General features: G+C 37.0%; 1 protein-coding gene across 1 annotated transcript in view; it reads right to left on the reverse strand.

Annotated features, from left to right (window-relative positions):
* Positions 1-26,393, reverse strand: part of DOCK10 (dedicator of cytokinesis 10) — a 162,517-nt gene that overhangs the window by 85,761 nt on the left and 50,363 nt on the right. Inside the window, exons 3-4 of the mRNA XM_006082773.3 lie at positions 18,671-18,760; positions 6,301-6,383 (exon numbers count right to left, since the gene is read on the reverse strand). Coding sequence (XP_006082835.1) covers positions 6,301-6,383; positions 18,671-18,760 — 173 coding nt within the window. The remainder of the gene's footprint in view (positions 1-6,300; positions 6,384-18,670; positions 18,761-26,393) is intronic.

The following is a 26,393-nucleotide window of genomic DNA, read 5'->3' on the forward strand; positions in this document are numbered from 1 at the left end:
TAGTTAGACATTTTTACATGTAGAATTTGCATGGCATATTTGTTTTCTTTAAGATGATGTAGACTGTGTAGAAGCAACCTCACAATCTGACTATTGAGAGGAAAAAGCCCAGTGGCACATTCAATATTCCCATCACAAAGAATCTTCTATGTTGAAGGTATTCCAGAGAGCATCACTCAGCCAAGTCCATTAGTCCCTAACAATATTCTTGCTGACCTTATGTTCATAGAAAAAAAAGTGCAGACCTGTGTGTGTCAATTTATATCCTATCGTGGGGGTGGGGGTGGGGGTGAGTGAATATCTTTTCATTGCTGGCTTTTCTTAATTCTGAGTTTGCTTGATCAAATTCAATGGGAATGCAGAGTTGCCTTAATTCTTGGAGGTTATTCTTTGCCAGTAAATGATCCCGTACCCAGATAGTACCTGCTACACAGAAGACCCCCAATAATATATACCAGAAAACAAATCCCCAACCTGAGGAAGTGAGCATTCCAAGGAAGGAGAGAATAGATAATTAAGCATACATAAACAAGGTAATTTCCCTGGGTGAAAACGGTTGTGAAGAAATTTAAAGTGGGGCGGAGAAAAGACTGATCCAAGTAGGGATGGAAGAGACCAGATTTAGAAAGGGTGGTCACGGATGGCCATTTAAATTGAGACTCAACCGAAGCTGGCCATGTGATGATCTGGGGGAGGTCATTCTGGCATAGTGAATGGCGACAGTACCGGTCCCCGGGAGGAACCAAGTTGGAGTGCCCAGGAGTGGAAGGCTGGGGGCTGGAGCACAGTCGGGGAAGGAGAGCAATAGGAGGTGAGAGCAGCCATGTAAGAAAAAGTATGGGGGCTATTGAGGGGTCATCTTTCCCAGTCATTCGGGTCTCACTGCCCTGCACAGCACAACCCTCCTTGCCTTTAAGTAACCATGTCACCACTCAGTCTCTCATGCCTGCAGGGCCATTAAGCAAAGACTATTCACCCTTTCACAGACCATGGAAAGATAAGCACCCCTGCTCCTGAGTTTAACATTCTTCCCCCAGCAGCACTGTGTGGTCTCTGAATCTTTGGGATCCTGAAGTAAAGGGCTCAGTATGATGTTTGAACCCAACATTAGCCCTCATTTCTAGGCAGTTTCATTGCTCACTTCTACACCCAAATTACCCCCATCGCCCACATAAAGGGTTGGGGATGCTTGAGAGCCTCCTTGGTTACAGTTGTGAGATTAGAGGTGAGTTACTATCCCTCTCAGTGCCCCAGTTTCCTTTACACAGCAAGGATAACAGTTCCTACTCTGTGGGATTATGCTGCTAAATGAGATAACATACAAACGGAACCTAGCGCACTCAGAAAACATTCTTTTATTTAAAAAAATCTATTCTAATTAATCCAGAACCTCAAATTGGTTACATTGTATTTGATATTCAGTCACAAAATACATTCTGTAAAATGTTCTTCTTTATATCAAAACAGCTGTAGTAAAAAACTTAGATATGTCATATATCTTTGTGTTTTACCCCGTGGATTAATGTGATCAGTGGCATCATATATATCTTCTAAATTGAGGTATTATTGATAAATAATATATTAGTTTCAGGTGTACAATATAATGATTTATATATAATGCAAAAATGATCTCCGGGGTAAGTTTAGTTAATGTCTGTCACCATACATAGACTTTTTTTTTTCCTTTTGATGAGGATTTTTAATATCTACTCTCAGTAACTTTCAAATACTGTATTACTAACTATAGTCACCATCCTGTACATTACATCCCCATGACATTTATTTTATAGCTGGAAATACCTTTGATCCTCTTCAACTATTTTGCTTTCCCCCACCTCCTGCCTCTGATAACCATCAATCTGTTCTCTGTATCTATGAGCTTGTTTTTTCTTTTTTGTTTGTTTGTTTTCAAATTCCCGATATAAGTGAGATCATATGGTATTTGTCCTTCTCTAACTTATTTCACTTAGCATAATTCCCTTGAGAACCATCTATGTTATTGGAAATGGCGAGATTTCACTTTTTTTTATGATGGAACAGTATTCCATTCACCCATCAATAGACAGATTGTTTTTATATCTTGGCTATTGTAAATAGCACTGCAGGGATGTATATATCTTTTCAAACTGGTGTTTTCATTTTCTTCAGATAAATACCCAGAAGTGAAATTGCTGGATTATTTTAATTTTTTTGAGGAACCTCCATACTGGTTTCCATAGTGACTGCACCAATTTACTTTCCCATCAACAATACACCAGGGTTCTCTTTTCTCCACATCCTCACTAACACTTGTTATTTCTTGTCTTTTTATAATAGACATTCTAACAGGTATGAGTAGATAGCTAATGGTGGTTTTGATTTTACTTTCCATTGTCATGTACCTGTTGGACATCTGTATGTTTTCTTTGAAAAAAACGTCTATTCAGAGCCTCTTTCCATTTTTAATTAGATTGGTTTTCTTTTGTGTGTGTGTGGGGGGGGTTGTTTGTTTTTTGCTATTGAGTTGTATGAGTTTTTGCTATTGAGTTTGTATATTTTGGATATTAACTCCTTATCAGATATATGATTTGTAAATATTTTCTTCTATTCAATAGATTACCTTTGCATTTTGTTGATAGTTTTCTTTGCTGTGCAGAAGCTTTTTAGTTTGATGTAGTCCCACTTTATAGTTTTGCTTTTGTTGCCTTTGATTTCAGTGTCAAAAACAAAACAAAAAACAACCATTGCCAACAACAATGTTAAGGAGCTTATGCCCCCTGCTTTCTTCTAGGAGCTTTATGGCTTCAGGTCTTACATTCAAGTCTTTGATCCATTTCGAGTTAATTTTTGTGCATGGTGTAAGACAGCAGTCTAGTTTCACTCTTGTGCATGTGCTGTCTAGTTTTCTCAACACCATTTGTTAAAGAGATGCTCCTTTCCTCATTGAATATATATACTTGGCTCCATTGGCATCATACAATTTTATGTCATTCTGGAACCACAAGTTCAGCGATTTTTTTTTATTCCTTATGTGTGAAGGCTTTACATTTCACATTTCTCCAGTATCTTCCTATAAACAGACACTTAAAAAAGTGGAGTTCTTAAGCCTTAATAATAATATAATTTTAAATTTAAGAATAAAAATGAGGAATATAAACACACACCTCTTTTTTCACTGAATTGCAAGTTTTCATTTTATAACCTCAGCAACCCATAAAAAGAAATGATCAATTTTAATTGTTAGCAGACACAGGAGAATTCTCCTAATACAGGAGGTATGAAAATGATTTACTTCTAATAGCCTCAGAAGGCCCAAGTAAAGTATCTGTCCCCACTACTGACCTAAAGTCTTCAGTGGGGAGTGCTTAGCTTTGTAAAATAATTTTAAAAACAGTTTTGCTAATCAGTGTTACAGTCTTCATTATTTCAGGGGCTATGTGAGGATTATATTTCTGGATTATAGTCTAGAAATTCTGATTTTCATTTTGAATATATATATATTTTTTTTCTTTAAACTTTCTTACTTTATGACAGTCTTATTCTTCCCCATTCATGGTATCAACTTCCACTTCCTTTAGTTAAAGTAAAAAAATTCTCAACAATGTTTTGGTTCCTATTGCATTTCTTCTCTCAAGATTTTTTTCTTATGCTCTATGGGCATTCCAATTCAACAAGACTCTGTATTTACTATAGGTGCTTTCTCTATTGTCTTAATAGAGGAAAAATACCACCAATCTTTTCTTTCATTTATTTTCATTAAATTTATTGGGGTGACATTGGTTAATAAAATTATATAGGTAATGTTGCCAGTGGAAATTGGGTTCTTCCATGAGATCAGGAGGAAAGCATTCCAAGGACCCACTCATGGGAGATTGTGGTATGGCAAGCTAGCTAACTATACTAACAGTTTCAGGGGTGCAATTCTGTAATACATCATCTGTATATTGCATTGTGTGTTCACCACCCAAGTCAAGTCTCCTTCCATCACCATTTATCCCCCCTTTACCCTCTCCTACCTCCTCCCATCCCCTTTCCTTCTGGTAATCACTATAATGTTCTCTGTGTCTATGAGTTGTTTTTTTCTTAATCCCTCCACCTTTGCACACAGCCTCCCAAACCCCTTCCCCTCTGACAGCTGTATTTATGACATCACAAATATAAGAAAAGAAAAACAATGTTTGGGGATAAAGCCACAAAAAATTTCATTAGACCTAAAGACAGCGGAGTCATTTATTTGAAAGGCTAAACACTGTTCTCTATACTTCATATGCAGTATCCCAATAGCTTGGGCACAACCTCCAAGTTGTAACCACTTCTCTGAACTATTTTGGAAAAGAGGAAGTCTTGATGTGAGAAAAAATGCTTTGCTTTTCAATTGCACCTATAAAACTTGTGTGCTAACACCCAGACGTTCTGAATTACTCACGCACACCTAACTGTGTGATGGGACCTTCTTAATGAGCAGTCGCAGAAAGTTATCTATTACAAGTTACCTGACTCTAATGGAATGTCCAGAGATTTGGTAAAAGTTAATGTTCACTGTTTGTTTTTTAAAAAAGCAACAACAAAACACATGTGCTGATTTGGAGGAACATTGGGTCTTCATAGTAATGCAACTCCAAAAGAAATGACCCCCCCCACACACCTCTCTTTTTCCTATTCTCATCACTGCAATCCCCTTTTCCATAGAGTAGAACAAGTAATCTTTCGAAGAGGTAAAACAGATCATGTCACACTCCTGGTTAAACATTTCATGGGCTTCTGTTGCAATGAGAGTAAAATCCAAGCTCCTTTCCAGGGCCCACAATGTCTCCTGCCTAGGTTTCCAGAGTTTCGTTTCTCTACTCTCTTTCCAACCCTCAGCTCCAGCCTCCTTGATTATCATTCTGTTCAAGTGACCATGCTTATTCCCACCTCGGGGCCTTTGCCCATCCTGTTCCCTCTAGGAACCTTTTCCCAAGATCACAGTGCTGGTAGTAACTGTTACTTCACATCTGAGCTCAAATGCCACCTTCTCAGAGCCATTGCCTAACTCCTCCTTCCTATTCTGCATTTTGAAGTTGAGAGCACTTTCAAGTACCCTAATCTGGAAAAGATGTTTTTGGGGGGCAAGGGAAATCTTGGAAAGTGGAACCCAAGTCTGAGCCATGTGTCCATGAAAAGTTAGATGCTATGTGTATCATCTCAATATTTCCCTTGAGGAAAGTGTTAATAAAAACATATCTTTGAATTATCTCAAGTGTTTTTCTGGGTTATTTGCATCATTTTAATTTGATGAACCAATGCATTGAAAGATCCCAGTTTATTTAAGCTCCTTAAATTTTAGCATCCAATCTCATCTAGGAATCCTGCATTTTGAAATTTGCCATTCACTCAGTTTACTTATCTGATAAGTAATTACTGCACACCTAATGTGTGCTAGGCATTCTCATAGGCCTGAAGGGGATTCTGCAAGGAAGCTCCCTGCACTTTGGGGGTTTTTACTTCAGTGGGGACACAAACACTGCATCAGTGACTGCTTTAGTTCAGGTGAGCTTCTCTGTGAAGCTGACATTCTGAGAGTGTAAAGAAAAAAGTCACCTTCTCCTAAAGGCTTCATTTTCCGCAGAGTCCAGAAAGAAAAGGAGGTGTTTATTTATCCCTTTTAGCTTTTTTAAGGCATATATCATTTCTGTGGAGGTTGCTTATTTTAGTAAATTTTAAAAAATATATTTTTATTGATTTCAGAGAGGAAGGGAGAGGGAGAGAGAGATAGAAACATCAATGATGAGAGATAATCACTGATAGGCTGCCTCTTGCACACCCCCTACTGGGGATCGAGCCCACAACCCGGGCATGTGCCCTTGACCGGAATCGAACCTGTGACCCTTTAGTCTGCAGGTCAACACTTTATTCTCTGAGCCAAACCGGCTAGGGCTATTTTAGTGATTTTTGATATCCCAGCATGAAGATACACAGAACCAGTGGCAAATCTGAACACTATATACAGAATATTGTCAGAAAAATTTTTGATCCAAATTGTAGTTTTCTAACCTTGTGTCTGCTATTGAAAGGACAGCTCACAAAAAAATGATATAACAATATCTTCAAACTGTGTTCAAAATTAAATAAGTATATTTATAGCTTATTCCAAATTTTTGTCACTATATAAACATTGCATTGTTGAATAAAATATTCTATTGTGATTCTTATTTTAAAATTGTATAAAATATTCCTTGACACTAGATTAACATATGTGTGTTCATAAACAATGGCAGAACTTAAACAAATAAATATTTTATATTTGGGAAAACCCAAGCTCTACTTATAATAGGTTCTTACCCAGGTAACTGTCGAATATCTCCAGAATATTGTTCATATTTGTAGTTTACCACGTACCACTGGGAACTGTAAAATTTACAAGCCTTAAGGAAAAACAACAAAAATAATTAAACAATTAGCATTAAAAAACTCAGCTGTCCTTGCAAAAAGTACTAGAATACAGTTCTCATGACCTCTGGGGTCATGTTAAGGTACGTATGTTAGTGATGCTAAGGTAGGTAAGGGGCTTGCTCATTATAATCATTTCACGCTTTCCAATGAAATGAAAGTCCCACCTTTCCAAGACTCTTGGAGGAGGAACCATTGAACATAGTTATTCTATTTTGCTCCATCAAGGAAGACCTAGTTTATCATTTGCTGAATCACACCAAGGACATGTTGTTAACCTCAAGTACCATCAATTCTCAGCTGTCTTTGGCAAACCCTTCTATTACTTAAAAGCTTTTAGTAGAGAAAGATGTTATTTATATACTAGTAGCCCTGTGCACGAATCTGTGTGCCAGTAGGTCGCTGCCGCCCTCCTGAAGCTCTCTGCCTGCTGCCCCACCCTCCTATAGCTCCCCCCCACCCCCCCACCCCCGCATAGCTTGTTGCCCTGCCCCCTCCTGTTGCTCTCTGCAGCCTGCTTGTACCTCGCTGGCCCACCTTCCCGCTGATCCGTGATCTGGTCGTGACATACTTGGTCATTACGCCTCAGGGTGTAAAGGCTAATTAGTATATTCCTCTCTTATTATATAGGATAATCTTTTCATAATATTTTAGCCCATTTCTTCTTGTTTTTGTAAGTTTCCTTTTTCTCTTTATATCAACACTGTTGTTGTCTTGAAATCTGTTTGCCAGTTTCCCTCACTGCCTTCTAAGCCCAGCCTTCTTCATCACTGTCCATGGATTTTACACATATACTGCTATGTGAACAAAAGATGATAAAAAACTATTTATTTAAAAAAACACATAAATATTAACAACACAAAACAATCTATATATATGAAAGGCTAATATGCTAAGTGTCTGACTGTCCAACCAGTTGCTATGATGCACACTGACCACCAGAGGGAAGACGCTTAATGCAGGAGCTGCTGTGACACACACTGGCCATTTACAGAGAAATGGGAGCACGGACCTGGTGCCAACAAAGCAACACTCAGCTTCCCCCAAGTGGGACACAGGCCCTGCCACCACCCTGGAGCAACACCCCACCAAATTGCAGCCAATGCTGCCAAGACCCATGGCACAAAATGCGGCCCACAGCCCAGCCCAGCCCAGCCTGGAAACAGTCACTGTGGGCGCCGGGTAATGACATCACGTAGCAACCCCCGGCTTCCTCTCTCTAGTGACTAGCCTCTTTGGAGTTTCTTCAGCCCAGAAACACGACTTGCTTTATAGCCAGGTGGAAACATTTTACACTTTAACCAAATGTCTGTGAAGCATTTTCCTGTGCCTCATCTCATTTGATCCTCACAGTAGTCCTGGAGTAGGTAGATAGGAGACTCGGTGGAATCCTATTTTCTTTTCATTAGCCAGAAAATGGAGATTTAGAAAGCTTAGAAACTTGACCCGACTGAAAAGTAAGAAATGGTGGACCTTGAAAATGACTTCAGGTTTTCTCACTGTGCAGAATATAATCAAACACTACTGCAGTTAAATATTATTTTACCCCTTGTTCTCCCTGTGCGATCTACAATAATAATCTGCTTTGTGTTGATATTTACTGCTGTGTTGCTGACAATTACCTAAAAGAGAAGTTGGGGTGCTTCACTAGGATGGAAAAAGTTTACCTAAATCAGAAAGCAGGTCTAATTAAGCAAGTTTATCTCTCTATATAAAGCTGTCGCTGGCACCAATTGCACGAGTGTGTTTTGATCTGTCATCGTCGATTGTGAATTTGGTTGACACTTCTATTATAAAGGGTGAATAGTGATATTAAAATATTTCTTCTAACTAATCTCCTTTCAATGTGCAAAAATTCCTGCACTGGGCCACTAGTTATATTATAGTGGTCTATAGTGAATGATTTTATAGTATTTACTGATGGCACATATTTCTCAAACTCCTACCATGCACTTATCAACCCATTACTGTGGGTTGGTAATGGGGATTTCACTAAGTGGCTTTCAGATTCCTTTTGTTTCTGAAATTATATGACTCTGGGGATTAAGCTGCTGCTAGGATTAGATGGAAATTTTGTCTTCTAGCATCAGTGGGAGTATGAGGAGCAATAAACTTGATGCAATGTGAGGAATAAAGATCTGTGATTGCTTTTGTGACCAAGAAGGGATAGGCAGGATCTCTTTGTGACAACAATCAACTCAAGGTGCAGAGGGCTACAGAACAGAGAGCACTGGCACTGCTTTTGCAGAAACAGAAAGTGAGAGGGGATGGCCCAGTGGATGGTGTAGAAAGGTTGATGGGGAACCCAGGATGCAGGCACCTGGCTCAAGATGCACAGAATATGCAGGAAGAGGGGAGAGGGATTAGGAGTCTTCAGTTGCTATGGGTTTCTCTGGCCTTGAACTTTCTTAGCACCATAGGTTTATTTGTTCAGGGAAACACCCACACACAAACCAGGGACTGAGGGTGAAATAATACATAAGACTGGGACAAAGACAGGAGTAGGAGGATGAGGGCAGGGCCTGCAGGAGAAGAGAAGAGCTTAAAAACAAAACAGCAACAAGGCCAACAGATGAATAAAAGAGAATTCAGGAGATCTGTAATGACCAGACTGGGAGAGATGTGAACAAAACTGAATATTTAGCTAATATTAAATTTCTTAACTTGCCAATTCCTGAGCCAGTTCTGCAGATCACATGTTTCTGAATATAAGAGGAAAACTGAGCCCTGATATGATCCTTAGCTAACAAGTTCCATGTTCCTTTAAGGATGCCAGGGATTCAGGTAAAAAGCATATAGGCCCATAGTATCCCAAGCCTTAGAGACAGAACATTCATGATTATAGTTCTTTCTTACTCTCTCTCACTTACATTCCTTTATCAATACCTTGCTATAGTTCTCAAATGAAATAAAACATATTCTAAACATAAAACAAAAAGCATAAAACCCACTCTCTTTTTGCATTCCCTTTTAATCTTTTTTTCTGATACATAGCTTTACCTCATTCCCCTGTAAGTATATATTAGAATTTAAATAGTTTTTTGTTCACATAATGGCATATTCTAGAGATTTTTAAATTTGCTTTCTAAATTCTATGACCACTTTAAAGAAGTACAATAAAGTAGAATAATTTATTAACCCAGACTCCTAGTTTTGGAGTTATCAATTAATTCAACAAACATTATGGAGCCCTTACTGTGAGCCTGGGGTTGTTCTAAGTGATGGAAACCCATCAGGGATCAAGAGGCTAAAAGTCATTCCCTCTTGAAATGTATCCCTTTGTGAAAACATGATTAATAAATACACAAAAAAATTAAATTGTGCAATATGTTAGCAGATAATGCCTGTCGATCGGGCCTAAACCGGCAGTTGGACATCCCCCAAGGGGTCCCAGATTGGAGAACGTGCAGGCTGGGCTGAGGGGATGACCCCCCCATCCCAAGTGCACAAATTTCATGCACCAGGCCTCTAGTTTAGAATATTGGAATAAATTAGAAATTCCTGCCCCATAATATCTATCTCTATACTTTCTGATCTGGAGGTTTTTCAAAAACCCATTGACTTATATGTCTTTTCTTGTTATGTATAGTACCTATTTTTAAGCATGATAAACATGTCTACTCATTCATATTACACACAATATCCATAATGTGCCACAGGCTTAACTGAATAAATCTGAGATGTGGTAATCCTGAATTTCACTGGCCAAAAATGAATGTGGTACTTACTTTCTTATATTAGTGTGCTATATTAAAGAACTACCTCTTTTTGTTTGTTTGTCTTGGGGAGGCAAGTGCTTGTTAGATATTGTACTACTAGGCACTTTACATATCATCTTAATAAACACTCAAAGATATTTTATGATTCCCACACACAAACCAGGGACTGAGGGTGAAATAATACATAAGACTGGGACAAAGACAGGAGTAGGAGGATGAGGGCAGGGCCTGACAACAATCAACTCAAGGTGCCAAGGGCTGCAGAACAGAGAGCGCTGGCACTGCTTTTGCAGAAACAGAAAGTGAGAGGGGATGGCCCAGTGGATGGTGTAGAAAGGTTGATGGGGAACCCAGGATGCAGGCACCTGGCTCAAGATGCACAGAATATGCAGGAAGAGGGGAGAGGGATTAGGAGTCTTCAGTTGCTATGGGTTTCTCTGACCTTGAACACAGAGGCAAAGAGAGCCTCAGATCTTTGCTCAAGATCCTACACGTGATTTGAAACTGGATTTGTCCGACTCTCAAAGTTCATTCAGCTAATTTATGAATTGCATGATGATTGCAGACACTGGACCATCATTCCAGATGTTTTTATGGCATTTCTGTTTCTGTCTTGGAATCAGACAGAGCTGGTTTTTAATATTGGTGTTAGCTCAATTAAGTAACTTAACAACTCTAAATTTCCTTATCTGTCTAAATAATACCAACTTTAACAGGATCAAATAACACAATTCCTATAAAGTTCTTAGCATAGGGTAAATTCTTAATCAATACTTGCTTTAAAAATCAGTTTTTCAGTTTGACTCAATCTATAATTCATATTCACAACAGTTGATGATAACTTGTTTTTCCTGATTTATAAAAGCACAGTTCTGGGAAGATGTATTAGCTCTGATTATCAAAGAATCTTGTTGGAATCAAATCATTTATGAATTTATCGGCCAGATTTAATGTATCTGGTGGTGGGTAGATGAGAATTAAGGTTACACTAGATAACCCTTAAGAATCCTTCTAAATCTGTGATTTCTCTGATTCTGAGAAAGCCAATGCATTTTACAAACGCATAAAAGTTTCCCATACATAGCTATGGCATGTTGAAAATGTTATGCATGGAAAATTACTCTCTATTCTTTGTTCCAGCCCACACAGTCACTCTAAGAAGATCATTAAGAACTATGATAATTATGACTATAACTCCTCTCTGTCCAAAATGTAAGCTGAAGTGACCTGTTTCAAATTCAAAGTCACAGGCTACAACTGTGCTTATTACCATAAGGCAATTGCTCCATTTTCTCCTTGCTAATGACCAATCCCACAACATCAGTTTCAAAATATCAACTCCTTATCCCCTTTAAAATGGAGACTGCTACAGTCTACTTCAAAGGTGAAGTATGCTGTGCTAGTTAATTTTTCCAAACAGTAATGACCCAATTCACGTTTTAGTAATTTATTCATTTACTTATTTATTTATTTAAAATATATTTTCATTGATTTTTAGACAGAGAGGAAGGGAGAGAAATAGATAGAAACATAGCCCGCAAGCTGTACATGTGCCTTGATTGGGAATCGACCTGGCAACCTCTTGGTTCCTGGGTTGATGCTCAATCGCTGAGCCACACCAGCGGGGCTATTCATTAATTATGTTTGCTTGTTTAGCCTTTAAATTAGCATCTCTGCCTGTGGCATTTAGGCACAAAAAAGCTGAGCCAAGTCAACATACATAAAGGCTTTTATGTCATTAGGATAGTGTTTCCTAAACTCTATTGTGTTCCTGAATTTTTTGAGGTTGCTAATTAAAATGCAGGTTCCAGGGTCCCACATAAATCCACTGAATAGGATGGAATCTGTAAAGGTGGGGGAGCCTAAATCCATCATTCCACCGGATTAACAGTGTGACTCAGTCCTTGTCATGCTTTTTGTCTCTAAACTGAAAGCATTAGCGTCCTAGCTTTATACAGTGAAGTCGAGTAAAAGAGATCACCCTCCAGCTTTCACTCAAGTGGACACAACCTTTGAAATGGTCAGGGTACATATCAACTCCAGTATGGGGTTTTACTTATAGTGGGTATTCAATGTATATTTGTTGATTGAATGAATCTTGTATATCTTTTTTCCCTTAGAAATTACTAAATATGACACCTTGAAAGTTCTCAAAATCTAAATATTTTAGAAAAGATTGGGCAATTGTAAAGAGCAGCAGATTACCGTAAAGAAAATATTTCATTTCTCCCTCTCCTCTTTAGAGAATCATTAGAATCAATTCAAATCATGTTACCAACCCAAAGAGCAATTTTGGTTTGACAATATAATTTGTCCATCTCTGAAAATGGCTATTAGATTCTGGCCACAGAGTAATAAGCAGGTAATAAATGGCTTTTTAGATGCGAACTTGTTTTTCTTTCTAGCCATACAGGTTTATTTAATTACATGGCTACTTTCTTGCCCAAAAGATTTATGCAACCACAAAAGGTGTTCATTTTGGCCCTTAGTCACCACTGGGATTAATTCTGTATTTGTAAACAGATTGTGGTAACTTTCATATTCATGCCATTCTTTATATAAAGTTTAGGAGTAAATATGGCTATTGTATAAATTTTGAAAGTGTAGCATCATGAAATAGGGTGAATTTAGGAAAATTATGTATTGAAAGGATTGCTGGGTAATTTATTATCCATATTGAAACACTTCAAATTCAGAGGTGATGTAGAACATGAAACTATTCCTGCAAATGAGGTCATGTGGGCACTCCATACATTGATATTTTAGAGGGATATTTTAGAGGGAAAAAAGGCACCAAAAATATTTTTTTCTTTAATTGGATCATATTATGAATCCCTTTAAAATGCAATAATTTCTGCAGTATAAAAATAAGTTAATGATATTTTAAAAATACTTATACTACACTCTGGACAAAATAAATTATGTAAATATAGATATGACTCAGTTTCAGAAATCATGGTACAATCTTTTTTAATGAATTTGGGTTTGATTGTAAAAAATATTACTTGATATTAGGAAGTGTTAGCATGTATATAAATAATGCATGTGGAACACAAAACAGAATGTCATATCAAATTACAACCATAAGAAAAAATAATTTTTAAACTATTTTCTCACTTTGATTTATAGAATAGCCTAATTTGTTTTATTTTGTTGTTGTTGTTGATTCTAAATTTAAAGTGGATAAAAATATTTGGGTTTTTTTCCCCAGAATGTGTTGAATTGAGGTGGTTGAAATTAGACTTTATAAATCATACCTGTGCCTGACCTGGGACCAGACACACTAATTTCCTAGCTACATCTCACGAGTAATCTGTCAGGATATAAATAATGGATGGTACTAAAACCTTGGTAATATTATGATCTAGTCATTCTTCTCATGAAAGGCATAAAATCTGGGTTGTAATTCAATGTAATTGAAATATTAGGTGAAAACTTAAAGTGGTTTCTTTATTATTCTAGCACCCCAGGGTCTCCAACTTGCACTTCTTTCTTTTTAACTATTTACCACCAAACATTATAGGATACTTTTTATTGTGGAGAAGGGGAAGCCAATTTACAATTGGAACAGTTTTGCATATTTAGAAACTAGACTATATTATTCTAGGGACTTTGGTGACTAGAAAATAAATTTCTTCACAGTTGTTAAAGTGAACCACAAAACCATTTTGTTTTCATCAGTGTTTTTTATATATATTTTATCCTAATGCCACTGAAAAGATAATGCATTTTAATTTACCTTAATGAACTTTCATATGCTTATTATCTTTAATGTTATACATTTAGTATAAAGAAAATCTTGTGATCCATTTCGTTCTGGCCATGACAGAAATAAAATCATATATATATATATATATATATATATATATGTATATATATATATATATACTACTTTACTAATATATATATGTATGACTAAGTTAAATATAGAATAATAACAGATTTTGATGATATTTTTCCAATAATTTTTTTATTGATTTCAGAGAGGAAGGGAGTGAGGAAGAGAAAGAGAAACATCAATGATGAGAATCATTGATCTGCTGCCTCCTGCATGTCCTCTAGTGGGGATCAAGCCTGCAACCCAGGCATGTGCCCTGACCAGGAATTGAACCATGGCCTTCTGGTTCATAGTTGATGCTCAATTACTAAGCCACTCCATCCGGGCTCTATTAAATTCTTGAAGTCACAATATGTAAGTGGCTTTACTTATAAATTTACTTTTTAACAATACACACAAAATGAAAAGTCCCTTAGCCTCTAGTAAGACCTTTATCAGGGAATTAAGAAAGAACCCCATTCTTTAAAACAAAAAGTCAAAATCATTTTATTCTCACTAATTTTATTAAGAAAGAACTGTGACTTTTTAATTTGGGGAGATTTTTATAGTTGCATTTTCCCTGTACCTTCCACTGAATTAATTTGTACATGTAGCCCTGGTGTCATCAAAGACATTAGTTCTACAGTGAGCAAAACCATGCTTATCATGCTCTGGTCTGAAGTTAATGAATACATTAGAATCATTCATTTGCTACCCAATGATTCAGAATCAGGAAACAGCCTTCATTTTTACTTAATTTATTTATACATGCAAAAAAAAAACCCAGAATCACTTACTCAAAGATTTATTCTTACTTCAGGGTGAGTGTACATAATTTTACATATTAGATTTAAAATTTTTGTATAAAGTACAAAGGCATTTTGGTCAAAAGAATGGTTTCTTTAACACTGTACATAATATGCTGTCCAAAATTAAACATAAAAGACAAAGTTATTTTAATTATAAAAGTAAGAATTTTATTCCTTGATTCCTTGTGTTTTCTTGAACCAAGATAAATCTCATTCTAGTTTGATGTATTTCTTTCAACAAAAATGGGCAGCATTTAATATCATGGCCAATCCTTCTGTCCGCATAATTTTCTTTGCAATGTCTAGGACTCAAGTTTTTTAATATCTCTTTTACTTCTCAATATGATACAAATTCTACCTTGCATATACATAATTTTCTCTTGGATTAGTTGTATACCATTTGTCTGGGTCCAAATGGTGGAAGAGGAAGAAATTTCATTTTCAATATTATATTCATTTGATTGTATTGTTTTTCATGTTCACAAAATTTTGTCTCTTAATAAATTAAGCAATATTTTATACATAATAGCCTCCTGAACTATTTTTAACTTTGGTATGCAGATGATGAGGGCATTGTATAATTGTGTATGTGTGTGTGCACATATAGATAAATAGATAGATAAATAGGTAGACATGCAGATAGGTATTTGCTTCTATTCTTTAATGTTTTCATAAATCTTAAATCCTGGAATATTTTGTCTTGGCTTGGAGTCTTGGATTCCAATTGAGACTTGGGCTCTTGGATTCACAACTTAGTCCTCATTTTATCATTGCTCTACTCCTGCAGCTGACGGATTTCCAGAAACTGCCAAGGGCTTTGTTGGCAGAGTAACTTGTTACCTTACTACTTTGTCAGTATTTCTCTCAGCCATTCTGCTGAAGTGGTCCCTAGACCGTTGCTCCGATTAGGCCACTGTATCATTCTCAAGTCTCTGCTCTTTCATCTTCTTTGTTTCGAGAGTCCAAACCAAAAGCTTAGTTTTAATTAGTGTTCTGTGTTTCTGGCTTTCTATGATCCTTTTGTACATATTCAAAAGAAAACTTTGCTCTATAAGTTTTTGGCTTAGGAAGTTTTCATCCTATTTATAGATCCTTTAATTGCTCCCCCAAGCCCCAGTGGCAGGAAGTGATGCTTGTTTTATCAGGGAAGTGTCTGATATTTTTTGTGGTTATAGATGTTGATTTTAAGTCACTTAGGAGGATCAGATAAAGACATTGTTCCCCAATTGTTATTTTCCAAGTTATTGCTATATTTAGTTTTAGAAATACAGCATTGGGATTATTAATATCTCTATTTAAAGATGGAGAAACCGAGGCAGAAAGCTTACAAGTTTGTCAAATGAAGGACATACTACCTTGTGAACAGTGAAAATATCCTCATCAAGTCAGTCTATTAAGGAGCATGTGTGTCTGTGTGTATGTAACAAAAGATATAATGAGTTGCAAATAATTTCTGTGGTTATGTATTGTCTTCTGGCTTTATGGTACCATTTATCATATAAATATTAAAATTTTTATTTGCTTAAATTTGCCCATTTTTCATAAGTTTCCACTGAAAATATCATCCTACATTTTAACAATTTTTGTTTTTTTCATACATGTCTGGAATTAATCATGTTTTTAATATTTATGTGGAGTTATTTTTTATATGTAATGTGAGATAGAGAATCCTAACTTTATATTCATCTAAAATGGTGAGCCAATTTGTATTTGTTGAATTGCTCACTCTTCCTTAAAGAATTTCAAGTGCCATATTTCCCATTTATTAAGAAACCATATGCACTTAGATGTTTCTAGATACTGTTTCATTTCACTGGATATTTGTTTATTCCAGAATATTTAAAAATTGAAAACTATCTCAATTTATTGTCTAAAGCTAGCATTTCTCTAATACCAAAGGGGGAAAAAAAAGAAAACAACAGCCAGACTCCACTCATGAATATTAGTGCAAAAATTTTAAATAAAATATTAACAATTCTAATGTAGTAGAGTATGAAGGTAATAATGCAACTGGAACAAAAAGTTTATACCAGAAATGCAAGTGTGGATCCACAGGATAGCGACCTACTAATTCTATTACAGTGCTTTATAAATTCATGTAGAAGAGCTGTTGAATCAATAGACTGAATATGCATTTCAAAACCTAAGTAGCAAGTGTTTATAAGGACTGTAGAGACCAAGACCTTCTTAGACACTTCTTTTATGCCAGAAAAATATAATAAAACACCAATAAGACAGGATGCCCAATATTAGCATTATTATTCAACATTGTTTTAAAGACATTAGGTAATAAAATAACACAAAAATTAAATAAATGATATACTTATTAGAAAAGAAGAAATTTTATTTGCAGATGATATAACTACACATCTAAAATTCAAATAAGAACTATTAGGATAGGAGAGGTTAGTAAGCTAGTTATGAATATTTGAAAATTAATAGCTTTTAAAAGATAGCAGCAATGGACACTAAGAAAAGGAAATGGACTTTTAACATTCCACTTATTTTTAGCAAAACTATAAAATACACTGAAATGAACTTAACAACAGTGTTACAGATCATTATGAAGAATGTGCAATATTTTGTGAAGACCATGCAAGAAAACCTGGTTAAATATTCTGTTAGGAATTCAATGTCCTAAACATTTCAAACCCCACCTAAGTTAACATACATGTACTGCATGATTTTGTAGACCTAGTCTCAATGATTCTAATTCCTTGATTAGAAAATAATTTTCCAACTCTTTTTTTAAACAGTGATGCCCTAGTAAATATCAAAACTTCCTCTAAGGAGACTGTAAATAAAATATTATAAAACTGACATCACACTTATTATTTTTATTAGTAAATATGAAAATAGTACACTCAGATTACCTGATGTTATCTAACTTTGCACTTTTTTTTCTTTTTTTCTACCTCCTTAAGACAGACTCTGTAATTTAATGTGAACTTTAGGAAATAAATATAAAATCATTGAATTAGAAAAAAATAAACAGGTAAATTTATGGCAAAAGGTGACCTGAATTAAATAGTACAATATAAAGATATATAATATATATGCATATACATATACACAAATGTATATGTATAAAAGAATAGTATAATATAAAATATGATTACTCAGCTTGGTATTAATAGGTACACAAATAAGGCTAACTTATATTCATACAAATATGTTTAGGAGCTGTGAAAGGGTTTTGCTGTTGTGTGTGGCTTTAACTAAATCCTAATTGGGATACACTACTTTCTCAGGATTAAAGACTGCATTTAGACTTCAATACTTTTACTTTGACTTGTGCTCAGCTAAGTTTTATCATTGCTTTTTCCATAAAGGAAGGATTGGCTCCATTTATTTATTCAATAACCACCTGCTAGTAGCTGTTCTGTGCTAGCCCAATCCCTGCCCTAAAGCAACCTGCTCTCTGGTTAGGAGAAGCAGCAGTGCTGTAGGCCTTCCCTACATCCTTCAAATGTAAGTAGATGACATAGCAACATGCTTCTATCAGTCCCTTACAGCTGTTCACATTAATATTTTCATAGTACTTGAAAGAACTATATCTCTTAAAATGGGAACTCTGGTATAAAAAATTCTCACATAGTATGGCCTTGCGTGTAAGTCAGTCCAAATAAGTAAAATAAAATTAAATCTGCCTATTAAGAATACTAAAACATTTCTTAATGTGGAATTTTTAAGTTAAGTAAAAGCAAAACAAAAAAAATTCCAAAAGTTGAATAGTCAGCAGATAATGAAAAACGATTAACAGGAAAATGGAACACATCTTCAGGCAATGATGATCGAAAGACATCAACTAATCTCTATTGAAAAGGTGAGGAAGAGAATGATAATAAAGTTGTATTAATAACTACCTGAGGGAAAGAGAGTTTTATAAAAGAAAGGATTGGAAGTATCACATTTACCTCTTTCACCAGTAAACTTTCTGCTTTGTGCTCTGCATCTTCAGGTACTGTTGAGTACAACGTTCGGATATCCCACGAAACTGTGGCCGTCTGAGAGAAACAATGAAAAGAAATTAAGCCCTCCAACTTAAAAACATTGTGCACACCTCTACACCAAAACACAGCAGGGAGGTCTTTTCCATCTTAGCGTTTAAGGACAAGAGATTTCAGAGACACTTCCTTGGTTCTTGCCAATTTATTCTCTAGGAGAGAAAATCCAAACCCTCCTTTATTACCACTTATCAGCATTACTACAATTACTGTTTATCAGTGAAGCTCATGATTTTAAGCTCTTTCCTTCCCTGCAGAAAATGAAAATTTGGACATCTGTCTATTGTGACTGGTTCATTTCTATTGGTATCTTTTGTTATTGTTGCTAATGATAAAATAAATATAAAATAAAGGAGAAGATATACAAAATCATTGTTAATGAATCCTACTGTAAATAATCTCTTGAATATCAACAGGATAAATTTAGCCCTTTTCAGAACTATTTGTGTGTGTGTGTGTGTGTGTGTGTGTCTGTGTGTGTGTAACTACAATTAGGGATGGGAGGCAAGAAAGGGTGTTTAATATATCTGTGCCTTGAAGAAAACAAGTCATGTTTCTGGTGTCTTTTTTGTTATTGTTGTTGTTAAAATGAACAAAGTATTTTAAACTTCAATGCTAAACAACCTTCTGTTAAATGAATATACATGAACTGAAAGTATAGAGTATCTCTTAAAACAAAACATCTAACACAGAATTTTGTTTCCTCTTTATACATCTTCAGTTCTATCCAGCTGGGGATTAGGGGAGGTCGTAAAACAGATACTTTCCATCACCAGCTTCCAGCTCTCTTCAGTCTGTGCTCCTTTTGATTACAGGGATGCTGGAATGATGAGTCTGGTCACATACCTGGTACCAACTGTTGAGGTCTTTTATTTTGTAAATTACCAACCCACAAATGATTAATCAGACATAATAAAGTTCATTTGAACTGTTCTAGATAAGGGGTACTTTGGATGAATTATTGGAACAGATGAAAGTCTCAAACCCCTCCCTATTTGGGGGAAGGTGGGAAAGAGAGGGGTCCAGGGAATTCAGTCTTCTGGGTTCATGGCAGCTGTAAGCTCTGCCACCAAGGGCAGCATCATTACTTTTCTTCCAAACCTAGACTCCTATTTTCTTCAAATCCTCTCTTTCTTCACTCCTGATGTGAGCTCCATGAGGGCAAGACATTTGGTCTGTTTAGTTTACTGCTATAACCTCAGTGCTTGGTTGGGGGCGTACCTACTGATTTGTTGAAGGTGCTGAGCATGTGTGAGTATGCATATGTGTGTTCTGTGTGAGCATGTGGTGAGTGTATGTGGTGTGTGAGTTTATCTGTAAGGGGAACATGGGCTTGAACACTGTGAAAGAGGAAGAATGCCATGTGAGTCTAATAAAATTACAAACTAAAAATTAATGAGAACACTATGCTCAAGATATCTCATATAGTAAAAAATCAGTGCTCATCCTAAAATACAGCTATGGACTGAGCTCCCTTGGTCAGTGCGTTTGCCCTAGGATTTGATTGCAGTTATGTGAACAGTTAGGAAGTGACCATCAATTCAAGCAAAGTGCAGGTTCACAAACAGGGAGACATCCCTTCCCATGGGAAGTATTATAGGACCAACTTAAGATTTATTATTATTATTTAGATTTTGCATTTTTTCATTCCTTTTGAGTTTCCTCTTTCATCTTGTTTCTTTTATGTTATTCACTCTGTTAGATAAACAGCAAATAAACTCTATTAAAGTTTGGAGTAGAAGACTTAAATGCACGCCTAAATTGAGCTTTGCTGGATTTCAATTATTTGGGGATAACTTATTTCCTATTTGGACAGATAATTCACAGATACTCAGTGTTACTTGTTTGGTTTCAAGGGGACATTACATATTGTAATCTGTTGACAAGATCAGGATTTTTTTCTCTAAATAATTTTTTTCTAGATTTCAGCCTCTATTTTATAATAAAAGCTTTATATAAAAAGTAAAAGATTCCTCTTTTTCATTATGCACTATAGTCTCCTATTGATTTCGTGCCTTTTGAAAAAAAATAATAGCTGTTCTAAATACTCTAAGTGTGATGGAAAGTAGAATAACATGGCCTAAATGTAACCTTCCTGTTCAGTTATACTATAAACCTACCGTCCCACTAAGATCACTGCTCTGTACAATAGAGTGAATACTGAGCTAGTTTAAAAAGCATCTTTTTCTTAATGGTAAGCTTCTGAAATGTGAGCTCAGGTTTTCAGTAATAATAATTACATGGCTACTTGATTCATGATGTCATGTAGTAATGATAGAGCCCCCATACCTAAGCTAATGCTCATATGCAATGTATGAGATTGGGAATTCATTCAGGCTGGGGTCATAAAAACAGATCATGTGTATAGTCATGTGTGCAATGATTATGAGTGATTCCTGATGACCTCTGGTTATGAAATGACAACTGGGGTTGAGTCATCTCAGTTTAAATTTATATATAAATCTAAAACATTATTTTACAACATGCATGGAATTATAGCACATCTAATACTTTGCACAGAATACAGAAGACAGAAGGAAAGGAATACACGTTAAAATAAATGCCTATAACAAGTTATTGGTCTGTTATATTTTGTGGTAATACTGGAGAACCTGCCTGAAAAAGCAGGAAGCCACCAGTTTCAACTGTAAGAATTGTGGTACTTCTGCTCACATTTGACTTCTATAATGTGTCTCCTTTGAAGCAAAAATAAATTGATCAAATAAAAAAGAAAAGTATACAGAGTCATATTTGTTAAGGTTACAGAGAATTTCTTTTCTGAGAATTGGATGCTTTCAGACCACGACAAATTGCCTTGGCCACAGCAGACTTCCTGTTCTCTTTTATAAACCGTCTGGTCGACAATTAGTACAGCTCAATGGCATGAAATGGATCTGAGACTGGGCTGGAACTCAGCCGAGCTCCTCTTCTGGAGGTAGTTTTACAAGCGGACTATTGTGCAGAGATTAGGCATTTGGAAATAAAAATTACCATTTTTATTTATGAAACAATGCATGCAGGCTTGCTTGTCATTTCAGGCCTATACTATTCAGACAGTGTAGACTACGCCCTGTCACTTTCTGGTTCCTCTACTCTGCAGTGGGTTGTCTTGGTGGCTTTGCCACAGCCACCATTCTGCTGGCTAACATGACCACAGAAGACTTCATTCCAAGTACATCAGGGCCATTTCTCAATTGACCAAAGGCCACTGTCAAAGTCTAAAAAAGAGGCCACTTATCCTATCTTGGGCTGAGCACAGCTTCCTGTAATAGCATTGCAGATCCCAGCTGTTCAAAAAAGAAGACAGAGATGCTGGTGTCAGCAGTAATCAATCAGTCCCAGCTTGAGAAGTCAATGGGCCTCACAACAGAGACTGTTAACTAACAGTCGCGATCAATCCCAACCCAGCAAGTGTCTGAATGTGACCTCCACCAGATTTCTCAGACTGAGACATGGACAGTGCCTCAATTTTAAGCAGGAGCTTATATTACATTAGTTGCTTGAAAAACATTTTTTATCACATTCAGAAGAGTATTGTTGTGATTTAATTTTGTTTTTATTTTTAAATAAATGAGAAAATCACTTTAATGCCTTCATTGTGCTTTATAGGGAAGGTGTCTTTGTTTTGCTGAAGGTACACTGCATGGGGGATGCACAGATAGTGAGCAGTTGGCCATCACTGGACAGTCGCCCTCCTCCAGCCAAGGCGAGCATAGGGACATCTCTGTCACAGGGTGTAAGTGTATAAGGAGGGAGGTTTGGAGACCTGATTCAAGTTTTATTCTTAGATTGGCAAACCCCTGAGCAAGTCATTTCACTTCTGTTTTGCGATTCATTTCTTCAAAATGTGTCACCTCCTCTAAGGAGGTGAGGATAGAATATTCTACCTATGGAAAAATGTGAGCATGAATAGAACCCAGTGCTCCGGTATACAGATACTTATGCACTAGGACCTCCCGTTGGCAAGGACTCGCGGCGGTGGGCTGATCTCTCCAAGGTTGCACAGTGAAGAAACGTGCTGGCTGTGAGGCGGGCAGACATGGCCCTGTCATGACCCTGTGACGAGCAGCCTCAGACACAAGCAGCCCTGACACAGATAGCCACCCTGCCACGGGATCTTCCCGCATGGCTGCTCACACCCCTTCTTCCATCCGGGCTCAGTCCTGCACCATCCTTGCCCATGCTCTCCTGTCTCTCAGAGAATCCCTTTCTTTCCTTGTTCTTTTCTAATCTCAGGTTTAGGATAGGTGCCAACTCCTTTTGAAAATCTTCTCTAATTCATGCAACATACATCTCCTCTTCTCTGAACTATATGGTTACCACCTGCAGCTTAACTGTAGAATCTTTAGGGCCAAAAGCTCTGCCTGTGATTAGTTAAGTCAGTCATTGTACAGGTGTGTTGTTTTGAGTATAAATCACATTAACTCTTCTTTGAGGACAAATTATAAAAATAAATTAAATGTTTTGCCATGTTCTTCAGTATATTTTGTTTAATTATTTTAAAGAATGAAGTATTTGAGTGTAGACATATATTTTTATGATGCAAATGGAATCATTCAGTATGTGGCTTTTTGTGACTGGCTTCTTTCACTTACATAACATTTCAAGTTTCATCCAGGCTCTAGCATGTGTCAGTACTTAATTCCCTTTCAGGTGGAACTGTTTATCCATTCACCATTTGATGGACATTTGGGTTGTTTTCACTTTGGGCCTATTTGAATAATGCTGCTATGACTATAAGTGTCCAATCTTTATTTGGACATATATTTCTAGTATGATGGAGCCCACGGCAGTCTCCACACGTTCTCACTGAATTGAAATACACAGTCTAGACCAGCCGTGGGCAAACTACGGCCCGCGGGCCGGATCTGGCCCGTTTGAAATGAATAAAACTAAAAAAAAAAAGACCGTACCCTTTTATGTAATGATGTTTACTTTGAATTTATATTAGTTCACACAAACACTCCATCCAATCTTTATTTGGACATATATTTCTAGTATGATGGAGCCCAGTGTGGCCCTCGAGTCAAAAAGTTTGCCCACCCCTGGGACTCTAGACTGTTTCATACAGTGCCAATTACCCAATGGCACCACTCACTGTGGGATTCGGGGAGTTAATATTTCCCTCAAGTTGTGCACCTTATTTTTGGCCACAGAATACTATTTGGACAGAAACTCTAATAATAAAAGTCAAGGTGCTTATGTTTGATTCCCATCTTTACAGTTACTCTCCATCCTTGAACAAGAGGCTTTTCAAATCTCAGCTTCATTAGCTTGTAAATGAGAGAGCTATTATAACTTAGAAATAACCTAGTTTGACAAAGACTATTACTTAGCTTTTAAATCACAATTACAGCATTCTTGCATGAACACTGGGAGCCACTTAGGCTCAGAGACCAAGGTTTAAAAAGAGGTTGAGCCCAGCCAGTGTGGCTTAGTGGCTGAGCATCGACCTATGAACCAGGAGGTCACGGTTCCATTCCCGGTCAGGGTTCATGTCTGGGTTGCGGGCTCGATCCTCAGTGTGGGGCATTCAGGAGGCAGCTGATCAATGATTCCCTCTCATCACTGATGTTTCTATCTCTCCCTCTCCCTGCCTCTCTGAAATCAATACAAAATATATTTTTTTAAAAGAGGTTGAGATTCCTATAACATGTTAGGTTGTGTCTCAGTAAGAGAAGCAAGAAAAACAAACCCAACAATCTCATGACCTTTCTGCCTTTCAAAAAATAAAATAAAATAAGACCTTTCTGCTTCCTCTCACCAAATGACCCATGTGGTTGAGTCTGGAAATCCCCATTACCAGTTGCTTTTTATAGCCAAAAACATACTATGAAACGAACAAGCCATTGGTATGCTAAGAAATCACAATTCACTCAGTCTTAATAGTGAGCCAATGAAAATGCCAGGATGTACTGAAGAACCCTGAGAGACTAATTCTGTAATGAATTAGGGATTTGATAGGAAGGAGGGTTTTGAGAAGATGGTGTAACTATCTAAACAGGCTATTTCAGGTGTGCAGCATAGACCTTTGACTTTGGCAATGGCATTTCCCAGGTTAAAAGCATAACCTTGTTTATATCGGTGATAGTTACAACTTAGCTCATAGAGGTGGGCCATAAGGCTGAGCTGAAATAGAGGAGTTTTACTGGTGTGGGCAGTATTGAAATATGCTTTCCCACAGTGTGAGGTGCTGCTAGCTTTCAGACCTCTAAACGTTTTCCCACAGTGTGAGGTGTGCTAGCTTTCAGACCTCTAAACTTTCTTATTTATTTACACTTTGTAACTCCCAGAAATGATTCCACCTCAGGCTCTCGGTGTCCTTCGCTTAGCAGGAGACTCATTTCTGGCTTTCTCACTTTGGGTTCTGCTGTTTTGTATCTGCCTCTCCTTAAACGGAATCACTCCACAATATGATTCAGTGTGTCCTCGAAACTGTCCTTTAGCTTTTGTTTGCCTTCCTTACTCTCCTTGCCTAATTCACTAAGCCGCAATTTGGTGACTAAGTTCTTTCTTTTTCTTTTTGGTCTTAAGTTTCTATTGCTACCAGCTTCAAAAAGATAGATCAGAAGAACAAGAATAGCAAATATAATTATTGAAGTAGTACATGTTTTTGAATGTACTGTTAATGAGTGCGCTTAAACTGCTTGTTTCTAGTGAATCATTCTAAGTCATACAGATCATCGTGCCCGCTCCCAGAACCCACGCATCAGGAGAAATCGTTTCTACCTGGAGTGTCAAGAAAAAGGAAGGTGCTGCTACTTCAGTCCCTTAGCCTAGAAGAAGATGATTTTAATTCAATGTTCAGCTATCTTAATTGAATGCCCATGAGTCAGACATTGTGTTGAGTACTTGAAATACAGTTATAAATGGATTTCTCCCTTGCCTAGTAACAAAAAGCATGTGCGTAAGTACATTAAGTGTTATAGGGAGGAAATTAGCCAGGCACTGGCCTAGGTGGAATGAGCCTCTGCAACAGGGGGTCATGATCTTAGTGCTGTTTTTGTGAGGTGATTTTTGAGTGGTGCCAAGGAGGAAAGTATATTAATGATCATTTTATTCCTCATTACTTCATTCTCTTTATTCTCCAATTTCCTTTCAGGATGGCTGTTTGCTTCGTAAAGGAATAAAGTTATATTTGAAATAATAATCTACATGTTTCTGAAATAAATATCCATTTTCCACTTGTGTTGTGCAAGTGCCGCTCTTGTTTCTGGGGGCCTTGCAATGACCAAGATAAAAGACATCCCGTCCTAGTACAAGCTATACTCTGACAGCGAGAAACACCAGGAACGGCAAAGCAAACTGAGATTTTTCTAGGTAGCAACACATTCTACAAGAGAAGCAAGTAGGCTGATGGGGTGGGTAATGTAGTGTGGGAGTTGGGTAATGGAGGCTGGAAGTCAGGGATGCGTCTTTGGAGAGGGAGCATCTGAACTGAACCATGAGTGAAAAACAGGAACCAGCATGCAAAGAGGGAAAAGGCCCTGTGAGCTTGGCAAGCTCAGGCAACAGAAAGAATGGAAGGTAGGTATCCATGTAGTGAGCAAGGGAAACAGGGTGAGGAGATAAGGGCATCAGGAACCAGCTGTCTGGGACAATAACAAGAAGGAGCTTGACCGGACTCTTGACC

The sequence above is a fragment of the Myotis lucifugus genome, unplaced genomic scaffold, assembly GCF_000147115.1.
Source record: "Myotis lucifugus unplaced genomic scaffold, Myoluc2.0 scaffold_3, whole genome shotgun sequence".
In the NCBI taxonomy this organism is placed as follows: Eukaryota; Metazoa; Chordata; class Mammalia; order Chiroptera; family Vespertilionidae; genus Myotis; species Myotis lucifugus.